The 20022-nt window shown below is 33.9% G+C and overlaps 4 protein-coding genes across 5 annotated transcripts; 2 read left to right on the top strand and 2 right to left on the bottom strand.

The window, feature by feature from the left end:
* Positions 1 to 3870: 3870 nt before the first annotated feature.
* LOC143569906 (protein S40-7-like) lies at positions 3871 to 5040 on the bottom strand. Its single transcript, XM_077055703.1, has one exon. The coding sequence runs from the start codon at positions 5005 to 5007 to the stop codon at positions 4303 to 4305; it is 705 nt and encodes a 234-aa protein (XP_076911818.1). The 5' UTR covers positions 5008 to 5040; the 3' UTR covers positions 3871 to 4302.
* A 1888-nt stretch (positions 5041 to 6928) lies between these two features.
* Positions 6929 to 13583, top strand: LOC143569910 (sorting nexin 1-like). The gene is made up of 11 exons (XM_077055707.1): positions 6929 to 7002; positions 7109 to 7231; positions 8028 to 8163; positions 8264 to 8397; positions 10925 to 10999; positions 11080 to 11239; positions 11359 to 11492; positions 12010 to 12078; positions 12176 to 12255; positions 12474 to 12534; positions 13240 to 13583. Exons 1-11 carry the CDS (start codon positions 6991 to 6993, stop codon positions 13447 to 13449), a joined length of 1194 nt encoding a protein of 397 aa, XP_076911822.1. The 5' UTR covers positions 6929 to 6990; the 3' UTR covers positions 13450 to 13583.
* Positions 13584 to 14567: 984 nt separating this feature from the next.
* On the top strand, positions 14568 to 16204 carry LOC143569905 (uncharacterized). Its single transcript, XM_077055702.1, has 3 exons — positions 14568 to 14964; positions 15061 to 15114; positions 15947 to 16204. The coding sequence occupies exons 1-3, from the start codon at positions 14668 to 14670 to the stop codon at positions 16178 to 16180; spliced, it is 585 nt and encodes a 194-aa protein (XP_076911817.1). The 5' UTR covers positions 14568 to 14667; the 3' UTR covers positions 16181 to 16204.
* Positions 16205 to 16543: 339 nt separating this feature from the next.
* Positions 16544 to 19230, bottom strand: LOC143569909 (vacuolar protein sorting-associated protein 55 homolog). 2 transcript variants are annotated; one of them, XM_077055706.1, is made up of 5 exons: positions 19004 to 19230; positions 17373 to 17424; positions 17207 to 17246; positions 17020 to 17104; positions 16544 to 16891 (listed from the first exon to the last, which is right to left on the bottom strand). In XM_077055706.1, the coding sequence occupies exons 2-5, from the start codon at positions 17403 to 17405 to the stop codon at positions 16708 to 16710; spliced, it is 342 nt and encodes a 113-aa protein (XP_076911821.1). In that variant the 5' UTR covers positions 17406 to 17424; positions 19004 to 19230; the 3' UTR covers positions 16544 to 16707. The 2 variants fall into 2 exon arrangements, with proteins under 2 accessions (XP_076911821.1, XP_076911820.1); XM_077055705.1 differs by lacking the exon at positions 19004 to 19230 and adding an exon at positions 17507 to 18971.
* Positions 19231 to 20022: the final 792 nt, after the last annotated feature.

Here is a 20022-nt window from a genome sequence, read left to right as displayed (position 1 = left end):
CATACATTGTATACAATAGAATTTCGGTCAATGCGTTTATACATCGAAGAAAAACATTTTATATAAGAAATTGAACTAATGGAGGCAAATCCTATAATTCGTAGATGTGATTTGGGAATTGAAGATGGGGTCTTAAAGTAGGCTTCAATTGAAACGGATCTGGGATTCAATAGCGGGTAGATGGAAAGGGTAAAGTATTCATCTGTTGCATTCAAATGAAAGATTCAATGGTTAAATCAGACTCAAGAAACGAATGTGGTAATGACAAAACAATGAATGGAATTGAAGGTAGCATTCAGTCCAACATTAAATATACAAGTGTCTCATTAGAGAGAAAGTGGGAGGTGAAAGGTTGTCTAAATGGAATTGAAGGTAGCATTCAGTCCAATATTAAGTGTCTCATGAGAGAGAAAATGGGAGGTGAAAGGTTGCCTATATGCATTATAATGTAATATAGATACAGATAATTAAGTGGAAGCTTGAAAGGTGTTTGTAAACTAAGTATCTACTACTCTAATAAAAGAAATACCACTATGTGCCACTTGTCACTCTCTTAACCATCCTCACTTTTTTAACCCATTTGTTATTTGGATCCCATATGGGTCATTACCCAATCTAAAATAGCTTTATTCTTATGTATGTATAAAGCAAGTGTATTAATGTTTATTTATTTATTTCTTTTTTTTCCTTTTTATATTTTAACGTAATAAAATGAAACAATTTAGCTATAGAAAAAAAACATGCCAAATTGGATAGAAGTGGTCGAAAGATTGCTTTATTATTAACTTTTTTTAGTATTTTCAAGAATATAAAATAAAAGACAATTAAAATACTTTCTTCCTTTAAAATTTTCATTATATACATCGACTACATTTTCATAAATTTGTTTATCCATATACTAACCATTTAAATTTATTCTTTTGGTTTATTTTGGAAAGCTACAATCATAAAGTTCTTTTCTTAGATATCATATATATAACTAGCTTTTATTCTCTATAATACGAGGTTGTTTTATATTATTCATTTATAATGTTAATATATTTTTTTGGATTTTAATATTATTTATTGTAAGGAAGTTATAAATATACTTAGGATTTGATGATGGAAGAGTTCACAAATAAATGAGATATTATAACCCGGTTAAAAGTTATATGGGTTTGGTGAGACTCATGACCCTTTTTTTTACTATAAAATTGTGTCTTAATTATAAATAATATCTTAAAAAAAACGGATACTAATTTTTAGTATATCTATATTTTAGAGGATTTCCGTATCAAATATTTGATGAGATTAATCTTTAATATAATGAGATGTTGTAACATGTTTAAAAAGCTATCTGGGTTTGGTGATACTCATACCCGTGCATTCGATTTGAATGCATGAGAAACATTCATTTACAAATAAAACAATCTGATGGCTTGAGAGAATTTAAGGAGGTTTCGCTATATATATATATATATATATATATATATATATATATATATATATATATATATATAAGATTAAGATTTAATACATAACCTTGTTTTATTATTTATGGTTGGCTTGCACTTGAAAGAACCCGTGTTTTCACACAGCATCTATATGTTGCTTTGTCAAGATTTACAGTAGGCATTGACTAAAAATTTTGATTATTGATAAACTAGGTATATTGACCAACACAACTGCAAACGTAGTGTACAAGAAAATTTTTTCTTATTAGTAAATATTTACGTAATGTTTCTTTAGTAATTCCTATAATTTTAATACAAATTGTAATTTTATAAACAATATATGATAATTGTGTTGTCGTATTTTGATTAACGTTCAAATTTTATCAATTCCCCGTATAATACACGGGGCTCAAACTAGTTCTACTATAAATTAATAAAATATTAATTAATATATAAATTAATAATTATTAATTTATCGATTAATTAATAAATTTTGGTGGTCAAAAGAGTATTATTTTATAGAGTTTCTACTGTATTATATATAGTATAAATATAGATATAGATAAACCAGAGATGTGTACGAACAGGGGCAATTGTAGTCTTGCAGGTATGCGTCAACTTAACATGTACAAAAAAACTATTAGTGTTCATATTCGTGCATTTTGATATTGCATCCATAGGAGTTCGACATCTAACCCATAGGAGTTTGACATCTAACCCATAGAAGCTTTGTTACCGAACCCTTAGTAACCTTGGCAACAAACCTTAATAATAATTACTTATAAAGCCCATAACATTATCTATTTTAATTTTAATTATTAATTATGTATTTTTTAATTAATAAATAATTACGTCTTGACTCGAACCACCCTGTAACTGAACTGGACAGAAAAACCGGAACCTTAGTGACAGACGACTTGTTGTCCGTCCTAAAAATTTTCTGCATCCAAATAAAGAAAATCTGGCTACTCTACTTGTATGTATGCGGTGGTAATGAAGGTGAGACGGAACAAGAATCAATTACCTCCTTTCGCCTTCCCCATTTTGTAACCATGTTCTAATGACTTTGAAACCATAGTAGAGAAACCTGCTCCAAATATGTGATTTCACTAAAAAAAACGTGGACATGGTGACGATAATCGGTTGTTGGTAGAAGGTCAGGCCGAGTGAAGATAATCGAAAGCTGAGGAAGAAATTAAATTCCACCCCAAATTTATTAAAGCTCTGAAATGTAACAGGCAATGTTGCAATATATAGAAATCAAATGACACAATTGCTCTTTTTATCACATCAAATTGATAAATATTTCAAATAATCGTTTATTAATGAAATCATCTTCTCAGTCAATCGTATCTTTATCGTTCGCGACAGTGCCAGTGAAGACATCTTAGTCGGATTAAACGTGTATAACTTCTAGTTGCAAACAAGAGCAGCTTATACACTCGAAGTTATACACATTTCATTTCATTCAAACCACTAAAAGAACAATACATGAAATCAAACTCAGAAGGAAGTGAATTCATGATAAAATCATTATGAGATATTGAGATTATATGCAGCAAACATTAGTGTGCCTGTATTCTATGCATATTAAGTTCAGAATCTAAAATTACCAATTGAAAGAAGTGTAATTTGATGAAAATGTAACTGAAAACTGAAAGTGAATTTGGTATATATATAACCCAGAGAGTTTAATTCAAACACGTAAAAATAGCAGGAATCATTGCTCAAGCTTTATGCACATTAAACAACAAAAAGTACACAATTGAGACTTAGAAATCCTTACTATTGAAGCAGATTCGTTAATAGCGAATAGCAGACAATCGCGGCAAGATATACACGACGCAGTGATCGCGATGAAATAGCAGGCGCTATTTTATGTTTAGCAATACGCTAGAAGAAAATTTCAGGAATACTTTATATGTATATAAAGTATTCAAATAGGGTGTACGACTGTACGTATATTTAAGAAAAGACTTAGAATCCATTTATTGTATACACATGTTTTGTTGCTAAAAAAAAACCTTAAATTCCGCTATTTACTCGCTATGGAGGCGCCAAAATCAGATAGTGATGAACTAGTGCTTCGCTACATTATTCGCTATAGCACTCGGTATGAGCGCTATCAACAGCCATCATTCAACATCAAACTCTAAATTAAAAACTTCAACTTCAAACGCAACAGAAATTAATAATAACCACCATGCAGCAAAAATCAGTGTGCCCAACTCTATACACATTTAAGTTCAGAATCTAAAATCATCAATTGAATATAAGATGAAAATGTAACCGAAAACTAAAAGTGAATCCAGCTTATATAATATAATCCAGAGACTGTTAATTCAAACAGACTGTAAAAGCTTGAATTAAAAACTTCAACTTCTCAGTCCAAACACCAAATGCAACAGAGACAAATACTAATAATCGCAATTGATAAAATGTTCAAGAGATCATACGCGCAGCAAACATTAGTATGCCCAAACTCTATGCACATTAAGTTCAGAATCTAAAATCATAAACTGAAGCTTGACGAAAATGTAACTGAAAACGGAAACCGAATCCGGTATATATAATATAAAGTATAAACCACATATTATATAATCCAAACACATTAAAAAACAGCAAGAATCATTGCTCAAGCACTTTATGCACATTAAAACCAGCATAGATTACACAATTCAGAGCAGATTCAAAACAAAAACATATGCCCTAACTTATATATATATATATATTATATCAGTATATTCCAGACTGTAAAAGCTTAACTAAAAACCTCAACTTCTCAGTCCAAACTGCAAATTCACCAGAAACTAATAACAATAATAATTATCATCATCATTATTATAATTCTAATAATAATAATCAAAACTCAGTCCAGAAAACCTGTTTTCCGCCACACCGCATTCCGAACCAGCCTTTGATCCCTCCCTTTCAACGTCCTCCCCGCGCCTTCGAGAACCGAAAACGTCGTATTCGGCGACCTCAACGAGCCTCGGGCCACAATTTCGTGCGGAGGAAGCATCTCCTCTTCATCATCATCATCCTCCACGTCCACGTCAGCAAGCTCTCGTCCGAGCACCGGTTTTCGAGCAAACAACGGCACGTTCACCGGCGCCGATTGCTGAAACTTCACCACATCCTTCTCGTGCTTATTCGGCCGTGGAATCGACGGAATCAGGCGCGTGTTTGACGGAATTAGGCGCGTGTGTGACGGATTTGACGCGATCGTAGAGGTTCTACGGTTCATAACAGATAAATTAGGTTTTAGGCCGTTAACACCGTTATCTCCGTTAACGCCGTTATCTTCCGGTAATGCTGCCAGAATACCGTACTTGTCCTGCTGCCGGAACGACGACTGACTGTTTCCGTTACCGTTACCGTTACGATTAACCGGATCTAACGGCTGACTTTTATGTTCGGCGAAATCTCCGGTCCAGAAGACGTCATCTTCACTGAAATCATCGCCGGCGACGGAAATGACGGCGGAGGACGACGGTGGAGAGAAGACGCCGAGGAAGCGGTCGGATGACGGTGACCGGCGGTGACGGTAGCTAGCGACAGCGTTAGAGTCCATCGGAGGTATACTGTATACACTGGATTATTATTATTATTAATTTATTATTGTTATTATTATTGTTACTGTAAAATGGAGTGTTGAGATGTATTGTTGGTGAGAGGTAATTATCTGGTGCGAACGGACTCTCGGTGATTCGGTGTGGTTGTTTTGATGGACGGTTGAGATTGGGGTTTGGTGGGACCGTGGTGATGTATTGGTTTATCGATAGGATTTGGAGGTGGTTATGAGATGACGTGGCGAGTGGACGCCGAGACGGTGGAGTTAATATCAGAGTGCTGGGGCCCACTTGGACTCTGACTTTGTTTAATTTTTTAATAATTGTTTTTCATTAAAGTATTTTTATTTGAACGGACTCCGTAGAGTTGATCCAATAACAAAAGGTCACCGACAGCCGGCTTGATCTATCTTACGGAGCTCTTAAGTGTCTTCAAGTTACCTCCAAGAAAAACACAACCGCCCAAACGCCCACTTCTGGTAAAGCCCAGACGTCTTCAGAATCAAACTTGAGATCACCAACAGCCCGGTTTTCCTTGTTGCGACACCTAAATATTTCCTAAAGTGTTGTTAGTTAAGTTCGAACCTGAATCTACATTAAAAAACTCATATTTTTTACCACTACAATAAAAAATGACTTTCTATTTATTAAAGTGTTAATTATTAAACCTCAATCCGAAGGAAGTATTCTTGGAATATAAAGCAAAGGCATTTTAGTTTTTTCTTTTTGTATTAAAGAACAAAAGAGGGTAACAAATAAAAAAGAGAGCGGTGAGGTAAATGGAATTAGCTACTCGTTTTATGACTTTATATTTCAAACCTCCTATCGAATGTATTCTTTATATTAGACTAGTGACTTTACTTTCCAAACCATGTTATACATTGGTATACATATTCTATACACCCGTATAATATTATGGATATGTATAATACTGGAAAGGTGAAATATTTGATGTGTAGCATCGCTTTAAAGGCTTGATAACAACCTATATATATTTTTTATTAATAATGATTTTTTCTATTCTATCTGATTCCGGCACGTCAGCTAAATGGTCCTCTTTCGTAATCATATTATTCTTTCTAGTTTGTACAAGGTTTAGTGACGATCGCCTATGACGTAGCGTACACTTTATATATTTATAGTCCTCAACGTATAACAAGCATATGAATGCATGTGTTTGTCAAAATCTGTTACGACACCGCGTGTCTTTTATGACAATTTAAACTTGTTAAATACATTAATATATGAAATCAGTTTCGAATAGTGTGGCAAGTGGACGCCGAAACGGTGGAGTAACCTAAGATTTGGGGCCCACTTGACTATGATTTACATACTATTTTATTGATCGTTTTTATAACTTCATGCCATTTTGGTATATGCCATTTTAAACTTACTCGTATCTTTTGTGATGTGGGTTAGTTAAACATATCCTGTCATTTAAATTATTATTTTTTTAATCAAAATAAATGCTACGTCAACAAAATATTATTACTAACTAGAAGTGGACAAATAAACCGGTTAACTGAACCGATCCAAAAATCGAATCGAAACCAAACCAGTTTGAGACCGATTATGTAGAATCCGGTTTGGAACTGACTGAAACGTAGGTTCGGAACCAGTTTGCAATTTTCTCCACCAAAACCGGTTAACCGAACCTTAATCCGTCAAAACCTGAACCTGAACCGAATCTGGTAAAGAAATCGCTTTTAAACCGATTATATATAAATCGCTTTGGAACCGATTGAAACCGTAGATTCAGAACTAGTTTGTAATTTTATCAGCCAAAACCGGTTAACATAATTAAAACCGGCCAAAACTAGACAAAACCGGTGAAAACCGAACCAAAACCAACCATAACCGATTTTAACCCAACCGAAACCATTGTGGACCTCTATTACCAAGTACTATTCGTCAAGTAACACTACCAAATGTTGATCGATCATCCCGAAGCTTGAATCTCAATTCCGGCAGGCAACAATCAAATCATGACGACAACGGTAATACTAATTACGCACAATACCTAACCTAATTATTAATCAATTCAATTCATTATCCAGTTCGATTAATTAAGACCTAACTAACAATAATAATAATAACATGCAGTCAGTAAACCCTAACGATGGATTACAGAGCCCTAGATCACCATTTCTATCGGTATCGGTTACGGATCCAGCTAAAATGGGCAACGGTGTTCAAGCCTACATCTCTTATAAGGTCATCACCAAGGTATATTATTCATATTCATATTCATATTATTAATATTAATTTCACTATTCATGAATTCATTAGGTAATAGTAGTTTAATTATTTAATGTATTATGATTTCATAAACTGATTAAACTCCTGAAATTAAATAAAACCTAGCTGCAATGTAGGCTTATGTAGGTTCGTCTCGTGTAACCTGTTTAGTAAACATGTTTAGGTGAATGACGCGTTTCGTACTTTCGTGTTTGGATTTAAATCATTTAATAACGCGTCTGTTAAATTTAACGAGCTGAAATGTTGTGCTTAGGATCGGATAGGCTTGTCAGAAGGTCGAGCTGGCTCTGTTTTTATAATGTTGTACTTGTTACGTACCTAAAAACATGAAAAGTATTTGTAGTATACATTGACTGTAGTTTATAAACTACATAATTCATAATTTATTATTTATATTAAGAGAACCTTCAATTTTTATTAAAATCCGTCATAATATTATTATGCCACTTATAAAACGGTAGTGTTATAAAATTACGCTAGTTATGTATTGTGTTGTAGTGTAATTACGCTATGCGTGTGATTACCAAAATGCCATCATGTCATTTTCGCCCTATGCCTTGCAGGTTAAAATCACTGTGTGTGTATGTGCTTTAATTTATATGAACCGGCTCAGGCTCAGGCTCATGCCCAGCTTGTTTATAGACCAAAGTACCAAACCGAGCTAACTTGGCTCGTTTGTAAACGAGCTTTTTTTGAGCGAGTTGTGAGTTTTTTGAACAGCCGTAAATACTACTTGAATTTCATTAAAATGTTTGTTTTGCAGACAAATTTTCCAGAATATCAGGGCTCAGAGAAGATTGTGATACGACGATATTCTGATTTCCTTTGGTTGTATGATCGTCTGTTTGAGAAATACAAGGGGAACTTCATTCCTCCACTTCCAGAGAAGAACACTGTAGGTATGGTATCAATTCATTAATCACTCTGTTTCTGTCTTTAATGTTTATTTTTTATTTAAATCTCCCTTATAAATGACCAATTATGACATTATTAATGCAGAAAAGTTTAGATTCAGTGCTGAGTTTATCGAAATGAGGCGTCAAGCATTGGATACATTTGTTAATAGGGTTGCATCACATCATCAACTTCAACAAAGTGATGATCTGAGAATCTTTCTAGAGGCTGATGAACAGGTAACCTTTATGGTTGAGTGAAACAGTCGGTTTGTAAATGGGTTGACCCGATTAACCTGTTTGATTAACGGGTCAGAATTGGTTAACCTAGCCAGCCTGTTTCCAACCCACCTCAAAACTAGAACTAAAGATTTATGGAGTATTAATTCAATCTGATTGCAGTTCACTGGCCTGATCAACCCGTTTACAACGCATTTAACCTGTCAGCCCATTTAGATAATCTGGTTACTCAGGTCTGAGTTGGGTTTTTAATCTTTTGACACGATTAAGTTATTGGGTCATGTTCACTCTGAGCTCATTTAAGCTTGAGCTTGGTTCGTTTAACTTAAGAGAGCTCGAGCTCGAGCTCTGCTGGTGAGTAGTTTTTCAAGCTCGACCCGGGCTCAACTCGTTTGCTATGTACTTGATTATTTTGTTTATCTATATTTATAACTAGGATAGGTACCCGTGTACAACACGGTTTTAATAAATTTAATTTTATAAGTCCAAAACCATCAAAATATCAATAATAATAAGTCATGATAAATGACAATGATCTCTAGTCCAATTGATTAAAAGCGCATAATTAAAGACTTCAATTTAAAAACGAGGTTTTGGATTCAAGCCCAACTTTAGACCCAAAAAAAATAAAAAATAGGGGACTCAAGTTGGGTAGCGAATTTTCTAACATATAAAGGTGTAATTCCTTTTGAGGGTGAAATGAAGATGACCGGGTAGATCAGTGGCCCGTTAGTGATCCGAATTGACCGTTTAAAAAAAGAGATCATGATAAATAAATTTGGTTATTAGATATAAAAGGTACAAACATATATTACAATTAAATAATATATCTTTTTTACTAATAAATTGATCGTAAATTGAAAAAGTTATTCTATAATCGAACACAATATAATGATACAATTAATCATATCATGAGTTTGAAAAAGAAAATGGTGAATTACAAATATAAGTTATATAATTTAACATAAGTTACTAAAAATGAAATAATAAAATAAACATTAAAAAATCTCACTTCAGATCTTCTAATTTGATGTCCATCGATCTTTATTGCATCTTTGCCACCTCTTGTTAGTTTCTTTTCCATTTCACAGTGTTTGTTGACAAATCCAATAATGTCTAAGTTGGAAGCGTAAGCATTTTAATGTTTGTTTTATGTGTGAATAATAAATAAAGAATTTAATATTAGAGAAATTTATAAAAGAATTACCTATTTTGTTGTGTGTGGTAAGTGGTAACAAAGTATAATGATCAATATAGGAAAAACAAACTTACTTGGATTTTAGAATCCAGGTTGTCAAGAAATCGATTTACTAAAAGAGCAGGCGACTTAATTCGATATGTATTTGTCATCACCTTATGATATTTATAACATTATAAAATTACCAATTATTTAGTGAGTTAATTGGTATTTATATTTTTGTTAATTAATTGGTATTTTGGAATGAGAATAACTATTTTGAGTATGAATCAATAAATTTATTTTTATAGGATTATAATTCAAAAAGGGCTCCCTAATTGATTAAAATGCCAGGAAATATGCAATTAACATAAATAAATTAAAACTTCAAACAAAAATGTTAAATAATGAAGTCGATAAATTGTTCAGAATATTAAAGTCGTGGTTAAATACTTTTAATTTAGAGGAGTATAATTAGGGCGTAAATTGAGGAGTGTGATTAGAATTATATTTTATAAATAGAGTTGAAAATTAACAGTTACATAAAATATATGTTTAAATAAATCATTAAGAATAAGGTTTTAAGAGTATATATTACGTTGATGGTGATGGAGATGAAACTGGATGGCTATTTTGGAGTCTGGGAATACGCTTGGAGAGATCTGATACACGATAGGAGAATAATGAATTTAATTTAGGGTTTCCAAATAATTATGATGAATCTAATTATATTTGGGTTGGGTAAGGGATCCAACCCGTGACCGTGGATGAAGTATTGTGGGAGGCGGGATTTTGAGAGGAAGGATGTCCTAGGTATGCGACAGACGGAATAAAATATTTCGGTAGGCATAACGATGAGACATGGATGATGAAGATGATGATAAGATAGTGTGATAAGGATTGTCGGATCTAGAAAGACATGTCGATTTTGAGTGTCTATCTGCAGATAAACTAAATCAATTGGAATGGGGAAAGATAGATTTAGGTTTTATCTAAAAGATGAATGTTGTTATGTGGTTATTAGATAAATAGGGTCGGGTAAGGATAGGACCCGGTTTGGAAAAGGGGTGTTGTGGGAGGCGGGAATTGGTGAGGTAGGATGTGATAAGAAGATGCCACGTGGCATAAGGAAAGCTTTATTTATTTAGTAGTATAGATTATTTTTGGTATATAACTATAAATTTTGATATTAACATAAAATATACAATTTAGTTATTTTTGTTGTAATTTGAAGTGTAGTATTAACTATTATGCAAATGTATATTTAATATATTAATTACTTGCGTAACATGCTGTTTGTTCGTTCCAGTAGTTTATATTATCTATTCTACATGTTTTTGTATATTGCAGACAATGGAAAGAGCTAGGTCACAAGATACTGGAATCTTCAAGAAGAAACAAACTGATTTGATGCAGATTTTTAGGGTAAAATAAACAATTCTTGGTAAATTGGTATTTTTTACGTAATTTAATATTTTACTATAATAATCTTATGAATGTGACAGGATGTTCAATCTAAAGTGACCGATGTAGTCATGGGGAAAGAAAAACCAGTTGAAGAATCAAATCCTGAATACGAGAAATTAAAGCGTTATATATTTGAGCTTGAAGATCATGTAGCCGAAGCCCAAAAACACGCATATCGTCTAGTAAAGAGACACAGAGGTATTAGTTTATGTTTTATCTTAAACGGAAACAAGTCAGATGGGTATTATTAAAAAAATAAGACTATTGTTTAAATAATATATATTTTGGAATGACAATTCGTTCAATTATTGTTGCAGAATTGGGGCAATCTCTTGCTGATTTCGGTAAGGCAATTAAACTTCTTGGTGCATGTGAAAAAGATGCTCTTGGGACTGCATTTACTGAGCTTGGAGCTAAATCAGAGATGCTATCAATTAAGCTGCAACGAGAAGTCAGTTTCTGTTTTTTATTTTTATTTATCTTTTAGATGTTTATTTTGATTGAACAAGCAAAGTTTGACGCTATTTTAATTAAAAAGGTAAACAGGTAAACAACTCCAACTGACTGATTTATCTCCTTTTTTCTCTTGATTAGGGTTATCCCAACATGTATCTATTTTTAAATTATAAAACAGAGATTTGAAATCGTAAAAATTAGACCTTTGTAGAGTCTGAGTGGACGGGCATGAAACACTTTAAGTTTCTAAATAGTAATTAGTGTCGCGGATAAGATTACGAAGGTTATATCATCTCCATGTCACTCTTCAATATTGAATTTAATGATTTAGGAGGCCTATACATTAGAAGTATATGTTGGACCTTTGATCCATTTGACCCATTTCTTAAGCTGTTTATTTATTTTATTGTAATTTTACCTTTGACCTATTTGTCCCGTTTCTTAGTTTTACCTATTATATATCTATGTTGTAGATGTATCCCCGATTAATTTTTATGTTTTGTATTGTGAAGGCTCACCATCTTCTGATGAATTTTGAGAAACCTTTGAAAGACTACGTGCGTGCGGTACAATCCATCAAGGTAATCTTTTTACTCCCAAAAACCGACGTTGAACAATATGTTTACCGGCATAATTTTATAAAATTCATCATTTTCTCATCTCTGATTTGTAAAACAGGGTACTATAGCAGAGCGGGCCAATGCTTTCAGACAGCAGTGTGAATTGGCTGAACAAATAAAACTGAAGGAAATTGATCTGTATGATTTCCATGTTTATATATTATATTTGCATTATTTTCTGTTTCATTATCAGTTTTTGGTAAATAATTCATGTGTTAATTATGAAAACAAAGTCTGTATAACTTCAATTATAATCTAGTTTCTTGAATAATATAATTTAGGAGGTTTGATGCATTAGATATAGTATTTGTTTGTATCAATGTAACATAATTGCATTAAATTTTTTTCTATTTCAGCAACAAATTAAGGATACTTCGTTCTGAGAGGATGTTAGATGCAGAGCATGAATATGAGGAGGTATGCATTCTTATTTGTACTTTCTCTACTAAGATTTTTATAATTTAAAGAGTATATAATAGTGGTTGCAAACTCCTGAATAAATACTCCCAAAATCTGGAATTTTTTTTTCTTTTTTATCGATTTATACCGTAAACAATATTTAAGCAAACTTGCAAAAAAAGCTTGCAAAAAGACTAGATTTTGCCAGCAGAACCCCACAATTCAAGTTTCTTTTTGTCTTTCGGTTTCAGTTTTTTGGGTTTTCAGTTTTCTTAATGGGTTCGGTTTGGCTTTGGGTTTTTCGGTGTTGCCAAGTGAACTTGATTTTTTTGGGGGAAATGTGGCCCAATATAATGAATTTGGACCTGAAACTTTGGGCCTAAAATTTTCGGGGTACAATATTTATTAATTTATTTTTAAATTACTAAACATTTAACAATCAAAAATAAAAATTATAATCCATAAATTCAGTAACAAAAGCTGGGTCTCTCCGGTTTTTACGGGCTTTTTTCAGTTAAGTACACGCAAAACTGACACCGAACCAGAAATCTGGTTTTTGAAAAAGCATAAACCAAATCATTGGTTTTGGGTTGGGTTCGGTTACGTCAATTATTTTGGTTACGAGTCCGTTACTCGGTTTTTGTGCACATCCCTACTCATTTTCCACCCGAAGACATGTCTATATGCATGACCTTTTTCTGTTCTTTTGTAACTGGAATGCAGTTGAAAGCTGAAGGTCAGGAAGCAACCAAAAGATTTGAGGCAATCGCACTGTTAATGAACGAAGAAATTGTGCGGTTTCAAGATCAAAAAACACAAGATCTCGGCCGGGCTTTTCATGAATTTGCAAAGGGCCAAGCCCGTTTAGCCCATGCTATTGCGGACGCTTGGCGAAGTCTTATTCCTAAACTCGACTCACTCTCTGTCTCATAACATGTTTCATTTTATGTATTTTTGTTCTGTTTGTATCTTAGTATCCAACACGTTTTAAGACGTGCAAGCGCGTATATTGTGTATGCCTAACAATCATAAGGAACATTTTAAAAATATTTGGGTGCTTTTTGGTTTTTAGGATTTAGTGTGATGTATGGGATTGTAAGCGACTATGAACATATAAATCATGTTCGTTGTGTTCGTTCACTGAGAAATCAAGAATCTAGTACGCGCTAGAGAAGATAAAGAACCTTGGGACTCTATTTTGAAACATATGTAGTTGAAGGTGATCGTTGAGAGACGGATTTAATCTTAGGAAATAATATGCAGGTTCTTGTTGATCTACGCGGGGTACTTGAACCAAAATTATTCTAAGGACCGAAGTCACTTGTCTCAAAGTAACAAGTGATTCAATCATACATATCAAAGGGCATTTTGGCCTAGCTGTACCAAAGTGTTGGATAAGAGTGTAGTTTAGGAGTAGAGTTAGAGGGTGTGTGAGTTGTCATTAAAATAAATAAAAGCCATCATTTCAATCCGGTCAATTAAACGGAATATCTATATGTAATAAATAAAAATAATGGGGGCACGTGTCAGCTTTGTAGGCCATCTAAAAGTTGGTTTTCTCACATCTCTTCTAATAAATATTGCATGTCACGTGTCGACTTTAGCTGAAATCTAGTCTCTTAAAATAAATAAATAAAAGCCATCATTTCAATCCGGTCAATTAAACGGAATATCTATATGTAATAAATAAAAATAATGGGGGCACGTGTCAGCTTTGTAGGCCATCTAAAAGTTGGTTTTCTCACATCTCTTCTAATAAATATTGCATGTCACGTGTCGACTTTAGCTGAAATCTAGTCTCTTAATCTCTTCTAATAATGATTTTCTTTATTTTGTTAAATAATATGATTACTCCATTAGTCTCTTTAATTTTTATAAAATGTCTTTGATGAAAATATGATATATTATTTAAAATAAATATTATAAAAAAACATTTATTTATCATGTGACATGTGTAATACAAAAGCTTACTAACCTTGTTGCATAAACAAGGGGTTGAAATAGTATTCACTTGATAGTTAAAAGACTATTTTTGTTATCAACCACATAAATTATCAACAACCTTTTGAAAACACACAACCACCCCAAAAACCATATCTTGTAAACATATTCATCAAACACAACTTTCCTAACATATCCAATTCACAAGCCATGGCTACTCTATGTAGCAGCAGACAACTCTTCCCACAGATACGAGAATCCGCCGGTCCGAAACCACAAGTTTCATCTAATCCAGTCACTTATCAAATTCATGCATCCAAAAGTTTTAAAAAACCGAGTTCAAAACTAGCTTTTAATGGTCAGTTTATTGGCAGTGTTGTTGTTAGAGCAACGCCGGGAAGCAGCAGCATTACTCCGGCTGGAGATGATGACGAAGGAGTGTCGTTGGGGACGATGAAGCTTCCGGTCAATACTGATCTTGATCGGTTTGAAACGTTATTGTTTCAAGTAAGGTGTTGATAATATTTGTGTTTTGAGTTACTATTTGATTCTGTGGATTGATAAATTTAAAAGTGATGATATTGGAAATGTGTTTGTTGGCAGTGGGCTAATAGTATGAATCAAGGTGCACAAATACCACTTCCTATGCCTCTCAAGGTTAGTGATGTAATGTTATTGAAGTGAACCGAACGAATACGAACAAGGGTTTGTTTGTGTTTGTTCATTTAACTTTAACAGCCGGACATATTGAACTTTAGTGGAAAAATTAATAAACTTGATTAGTATTTGATTAAACTTTCCTTTCAATAACTAAACTGACTTCTTGTTGAACGGTTTACTGAAAGTGTTTTTTACGGGGTATTGGTTTTTATTAATCCCATCTATCATCTTTTGGTCGCTGTCTATCCCAAATAATGAATTGGCTGCTGATGGTCCCAACGTTTATCATATTTGTTCTCAACGGTCCGCGACTAACAGACTTCTAACGCCGTTAGTTGCAGGTCGTCGGAAAACATTTTTGGGCGGAAAACGTTTTTCGGGAAAACTCAACATATTCGTCCCAAACATTTTTGTAACCTTGGATCGGACCTTTAGTAACATTTTTCTAGTAAAAGCATCAGTTATTGAGGTCGTCGGAACCCTAGAACCATCGTCAGAATTGGTTGGTGGTGCTCAAGTGTGGTGGCTCGTTGGTGTGAGTCGGTTGGTGGCGGTGACAATGTTCAGATTGAGTTTTCCGGCAAAAATGTTACTTTTTCTGCCAAAAGCGTTTTTTCGGCGACCCGGTGTTAGGATTCTGTTAGTTGCAGACCGTTGAGAACAAATACGTTAAAAGATGGGACCGTCAGCAGCCATTTCGTTAGTTAGGACAAGAAGCGACCAAAAGATGTTAGTTGGGAATTAATAAAAACCAATACATCTTTTTTTACTATCACCTACTTATTTACAACTTAAAAGGTAAATGATTTTCAACTTTAACATGAAACAGGTGGACAAAGTTAAAGGAGGAGTAAGGCTAGGCTTCATTACAATCGGAGACGGAGTGACCGAGACTCCAGTGTACATTGACTGTTTGGTTTTTCCGGCCACCGCTGGTGAACCACCCATTTTTCGGGCGATAAGAGACGGGCCCATGAAAGACAAGTCACCTCCTGGAGAACCTAGAATCATGAAAAGTCTTCTAGCAGCCCTTCAAAAGTCTGTTCAATTGGCTGCAATATGAAACTACTTGTGGTTTTTTGAAATACCTTTCTCTTTGTACAAGTTCAATGTTGTTTTTGTACTTTTTTTGGTTGTCATATATAGCAGTCTTGTTATCGCAAACAACCAACCATCAATCACATCCATCGACAGTTAATACCCGAGGTTATCTATCTTGACTTCTTGAGTGACTTGAATCGAATCAAGATTAAACAAGTTCAAAGCCAAAATCAAGTTTAAGATCGAAGCTCGGTTTAATAAACAAGTTTTCGACTCAATATATAACTTCTAATACTGACCAGCTAAACCCAATCAAAACCACAACCAAAATACCATCTTTCGAAATGAAAACCGTGCCTCGTTTACTTATATACGCATGAACCCGAGAAAATACAACTTACTTCATCACAAGCATAAGCCAACACAATTAAGTCAAACTTTGTTTAGCTTTACATTAGATGATACTCATTTCTTTTTTATAAAACAAAAATTACTTGGTAGCTCTCACTTTCTTCTTCAATTCACCATGTTAATCCCGTGACAAATGAATCACCATTCATCTTCAAGATTAGCACGATGAAAGCACATAACCGTGCCCACAAATATGAAAAATGACATAAACTCGATTAGCATAGCTCCCATGCTGATTAGATGTGCATGCCTTAATATGATCGGGATAGCTATGCCCCCTACTGCTGAAGCACCTGTTAAAAATTTGGCAGCATCTATCCACCTGTCATACCAAACGGGTCAAAGTTAGGACTGCTAAACGGGTCAAAGTTAGGACTGCTAAACGGGTCGCGGGAGAGAAAATATATACAAATACCTAACGTAAAAACTAAAGAAATTACAAATACTTACCCGCCACCATCACGGGAGAGTAAATATTCAGTGGATCCACCACCAAAGAACATGCAAGGCATAGGGACCAAAACATACATGAGTGCTGCAAATGAACATTTCATAATCTATTATTTTATTTCCGATTCAACTTTCAATAAAACATGCAAAATTAATATGTTAAAAATGTGCTATATTGTAATAATACCTGATAACATCGGCCACCAGTTGCTGTAAATTGCACAAGCCTGGAAATTATAACGAAAATAAGACACGAAAACTGTAAGTACATTTGTGTTTTCTTATGATATCTTTCTTTTCATGTATTATTTACTTTTTTATTAAATACATCAAAGAATTTAAATCAAACATACCAGGATTTGTAAGAGGAGACTAGACGAAAACATAAGGGCAAGTCCAGCAAGCCTGAAAACAATGATGTCTTTATTAACTTTTGTCAAGTGGAAACAAATTTAAAAAAAAGTAATAATTATTATTTTTAGCTTACACTGTAGTCCACGATCCAAGAGAGGGGTGGCAGACATGCAACAAAAAGGGAGAGACGTTAAAATTATGTTGAACTCAAAGAATGATGGAGCTGAAAAGCTAGCTTAAGTATGTGTTTGATTTATAGTTAACTGGCATGGCTTCATTACATAGATACAACTTCAAATTTGAGGTCGAACAATCAAATTAACAAAGGAAATGGATTTTATGACATATGATGCACCAATAGCAGTCTATATGTTGTACTATTAATGACCTTTAATGCTATAACCATTAACCAATATGGTTCCTAATAAGTAAGTTCCAACCGGTATCATTGTGATGTTGTAATGAGCCCTAGATCGGCTGCTATAGTTAACTGCATAGCTTCTCAATAACAACATAATTATATCAAGTTCTAGGTCAAAAATCAAAATTAGCTTAATAAGTAAGCTCCAACTGGTATCATAAATTCATTATGACGTTCAGATTAGCCGTAGATCAGCTGTGACAGTTAACCAAATAGCTTCGCAATAACAGGCTATCAGCATCATCAATTCATCATGCATTCATACTACATACATACTGGTATCAAATTCTAGGTCAAAATTAGCCTAACATGTAAGTTCCAACTGGTATTATTGTGTTGTTGCAAATTAGCCCAAAATCAGCTGTGACAGTTAACCTCATAGCTTCCCGGTAACAACAGCATCAAGCTACACACATCCTGGTATCAAATTCTAGGTCAAAATTATCCTAACAAGTGAGTTCCAACTGGTATCATCATGATGTTAAAAATTAGCCCTAGACCAACAGTTATAGTTAACCATATAGCTTCTCAATAACAACATCATCATCATACTACATGCATCCTAGTATCAAACTCTATGTCAAAATCAGCCAAATAAGTTTGTTCCATCTGATATCACTAATTCGTTACTATGTTCAAATCAGCCCTAAATCAGCTGTGAGAGTTAACTGCATAGCTTCTCAATAACAACAACAACATCATCATACTACGTAAATCCTAGTGTCAAGTTCTAGTTCAAAACTAGCCTAATAAGTCCGTTCCAACCGGTATCATCATGATGTCGAAAACTAGCCCTAGATCAACCGCAACAGTTAACCACATAGCTTCTCAAACAACAACAACATCATCATACTACATACATCCTAGTATCAATTTTTAGGTCAAAATTAGTCAAATAAGTAAGTTCTAACAAGTATCATTATGATGCTGAGCTGAAAATTAGCTTCAGATAGTTAACCGCACACCTTCTCGATAACAACATCATCAAATTCTAGGTCAAAATCAGCCTAATAACTAACTTCCAACTGGAATCATTATTATAATTATAATTACTAGCCCTAGATCAGCTACAACAGTTAACCGCATACCTTCATAACATCCGAGCATCAAATTCTAGGTCTAAATTAACAAAAATCAAGTCTACGGACTACGATTGAATTAAAACTTAATAATAATAATAATAATAATAATGAATTAAAAGTGGCTAACCTTCAACTGTCATCGCCATCTCCGTTAACTTTGTTAGATGAGCGATGAAGAGCTGACGAATTAAAGGTGTTAGTTGACGGTGAGCTAGTGGTGGATGTTTATGACGGACGGTTAACGACGCGACGAGGTGGAAGATAACGGAATCCACGGTGCTACTGCTAGTGCTAGTTGCGTGTTTCGTTACTTTCGCTTATTTGAGACTTATGAGCATAGTGCTAATAATGAAAGTTAGGGGTGAGTTTTGTATTATACAAAAAGTACCAGTTATATTATGATCCCGTTTACCAGACGGGTGTTTGCGCGATACGGCAACACAGATGCTGATAATCACGTAACAATTATGAGGGTATTTGATTTCACCTTTTGGTTTTCGAAGTCAAAAAGATGTTACTAACGGTCGGGCTCATAGTCACATGTTTAACATAGGACCGTCGAAACCGGTCGTGAATATCCTATGTAACATATTAATTTTTTCTTTATAAATCTATTGCAATACCATACTCGAATAAAAGTGAATAAAATTCTCGTTTTTATGTTGCAACTTTTTTTGAGAAAAATATTAACGTACGAAAAAGTTATGCCGCCGAAACTAAATGATGAAAGCGAGAATCAAATCTGGGTTACATAAAACACCAAACTCTTTTTCTTATCACTTCATCACAAGATCATTGACTTTAATAATTAGTTATTAGTATTTAATAGTGATTATTTGTTAGGCTATGTATAGTGGAGGGCTACAAAATAGGGGCGATTTTTGACACGTCAGCAAAAAGCGATTTTTATTTTAAGGTTGTAGTAATGTTGTAGCCAAAAAAATCACAAGCTTGCTATTGGTCCATTTAATAAAATAATAATATTCTTCTAACCTTTATCGACGACAAAATCTTGTCGCCCCATATATCGCGGGGGTGAAGTAGTGGTGGGGTGGTGTGGGGGTTGTGTTGACGCCTATTATGGGGTGGTGGTGGTGGTTGGTTTAAAAAGTGGGTTGACTTTAATATTTTAATAGTCCATCATTT

This window comes from Bidens hawaiensis, unplaced genomic scaffold (genome assembly GCF_021521415.1).
Source record: "Bidens hawaiensis isolate Kalapana, Puna unplaced genomic scaffold, B.hawaiensis_p1.1 tig00024799_1, whole genome shotgun sequence".
NCBI classification, from domain to species: Eukaryota; Viridiplantae; Streptophyta; class Magnoliopsida; order Asterales; family Asteraceae; genus Bidens; species Bidens hawaiensis.
The sequence above is the reverse complement of the archived record's forward strand: the minus strand, read 5'-3'. Positions and strand labels throughout refer to the sequence as shown.

Coding starts and splice junctions, on each gene's coding strand:
- LOC143569906 (XM_077055703.1), bottom strand. CDS start 5,007: ATGGACTCTAACGCTGTCGCTAGCTACCGTCACCGCCGGTCACCGTCA.
- LOC143569910 (XM_077055707.1), top strand. Junction 8,398..10,924: donor TTCTAGAGGCTGATGAACAG/GTAACCTTTATG, acceptor TGTATATTGCAG/ACAATGGAAAGAGCTAGGTC. Junction 11,240..11,358: donor TCTAGTAAAGAGACACAGAG/GTATTAGTTTAT, acceptor TTATTGTTGCAG/AATTGGGGCAATCTCTTGCT.
- LOC143569905 (XM_077055702.1), top strand. CDS start 14,668: ATGGCTACTCTATGTAGCAGCAGACAACTCTTCCCACAGATACGAGAA. Junction 14,965..15,060: donor TTGAAACGTTATTGTTTCAA/GTAAGGTGTTGA, acceptor GTTTGTTGGCAG/TGGGCTAATAGTATGAATCA. Junction 15,115..15,946: donor CACTTCCTATGCCTCTCAAG/GTTAGTGATGTA, acceptor AACATGAAACAG/GTGGACAAAGTTAAAGGAGG.
- LOC143569909 (XM_077055706.1), bottom strand. CDS start 17,405: ATGTTTTCGTCTAGTCTCCTCTTACAAATCCTG. Junction 17,105..17,206: donor CTGGTGGCCGATGTTATCAG/GTATTATTACAA, acceptor GTTCATTTGCAG/CACTCATGTATGTTTTGGTC. Junction 16,892..17,019: donor CTCTCCCGTGATGGTGGCGG/GTAAGTATTTGT, acceptor TTGGTATGACAG/GTGGATAGATGCTGCCAAAT.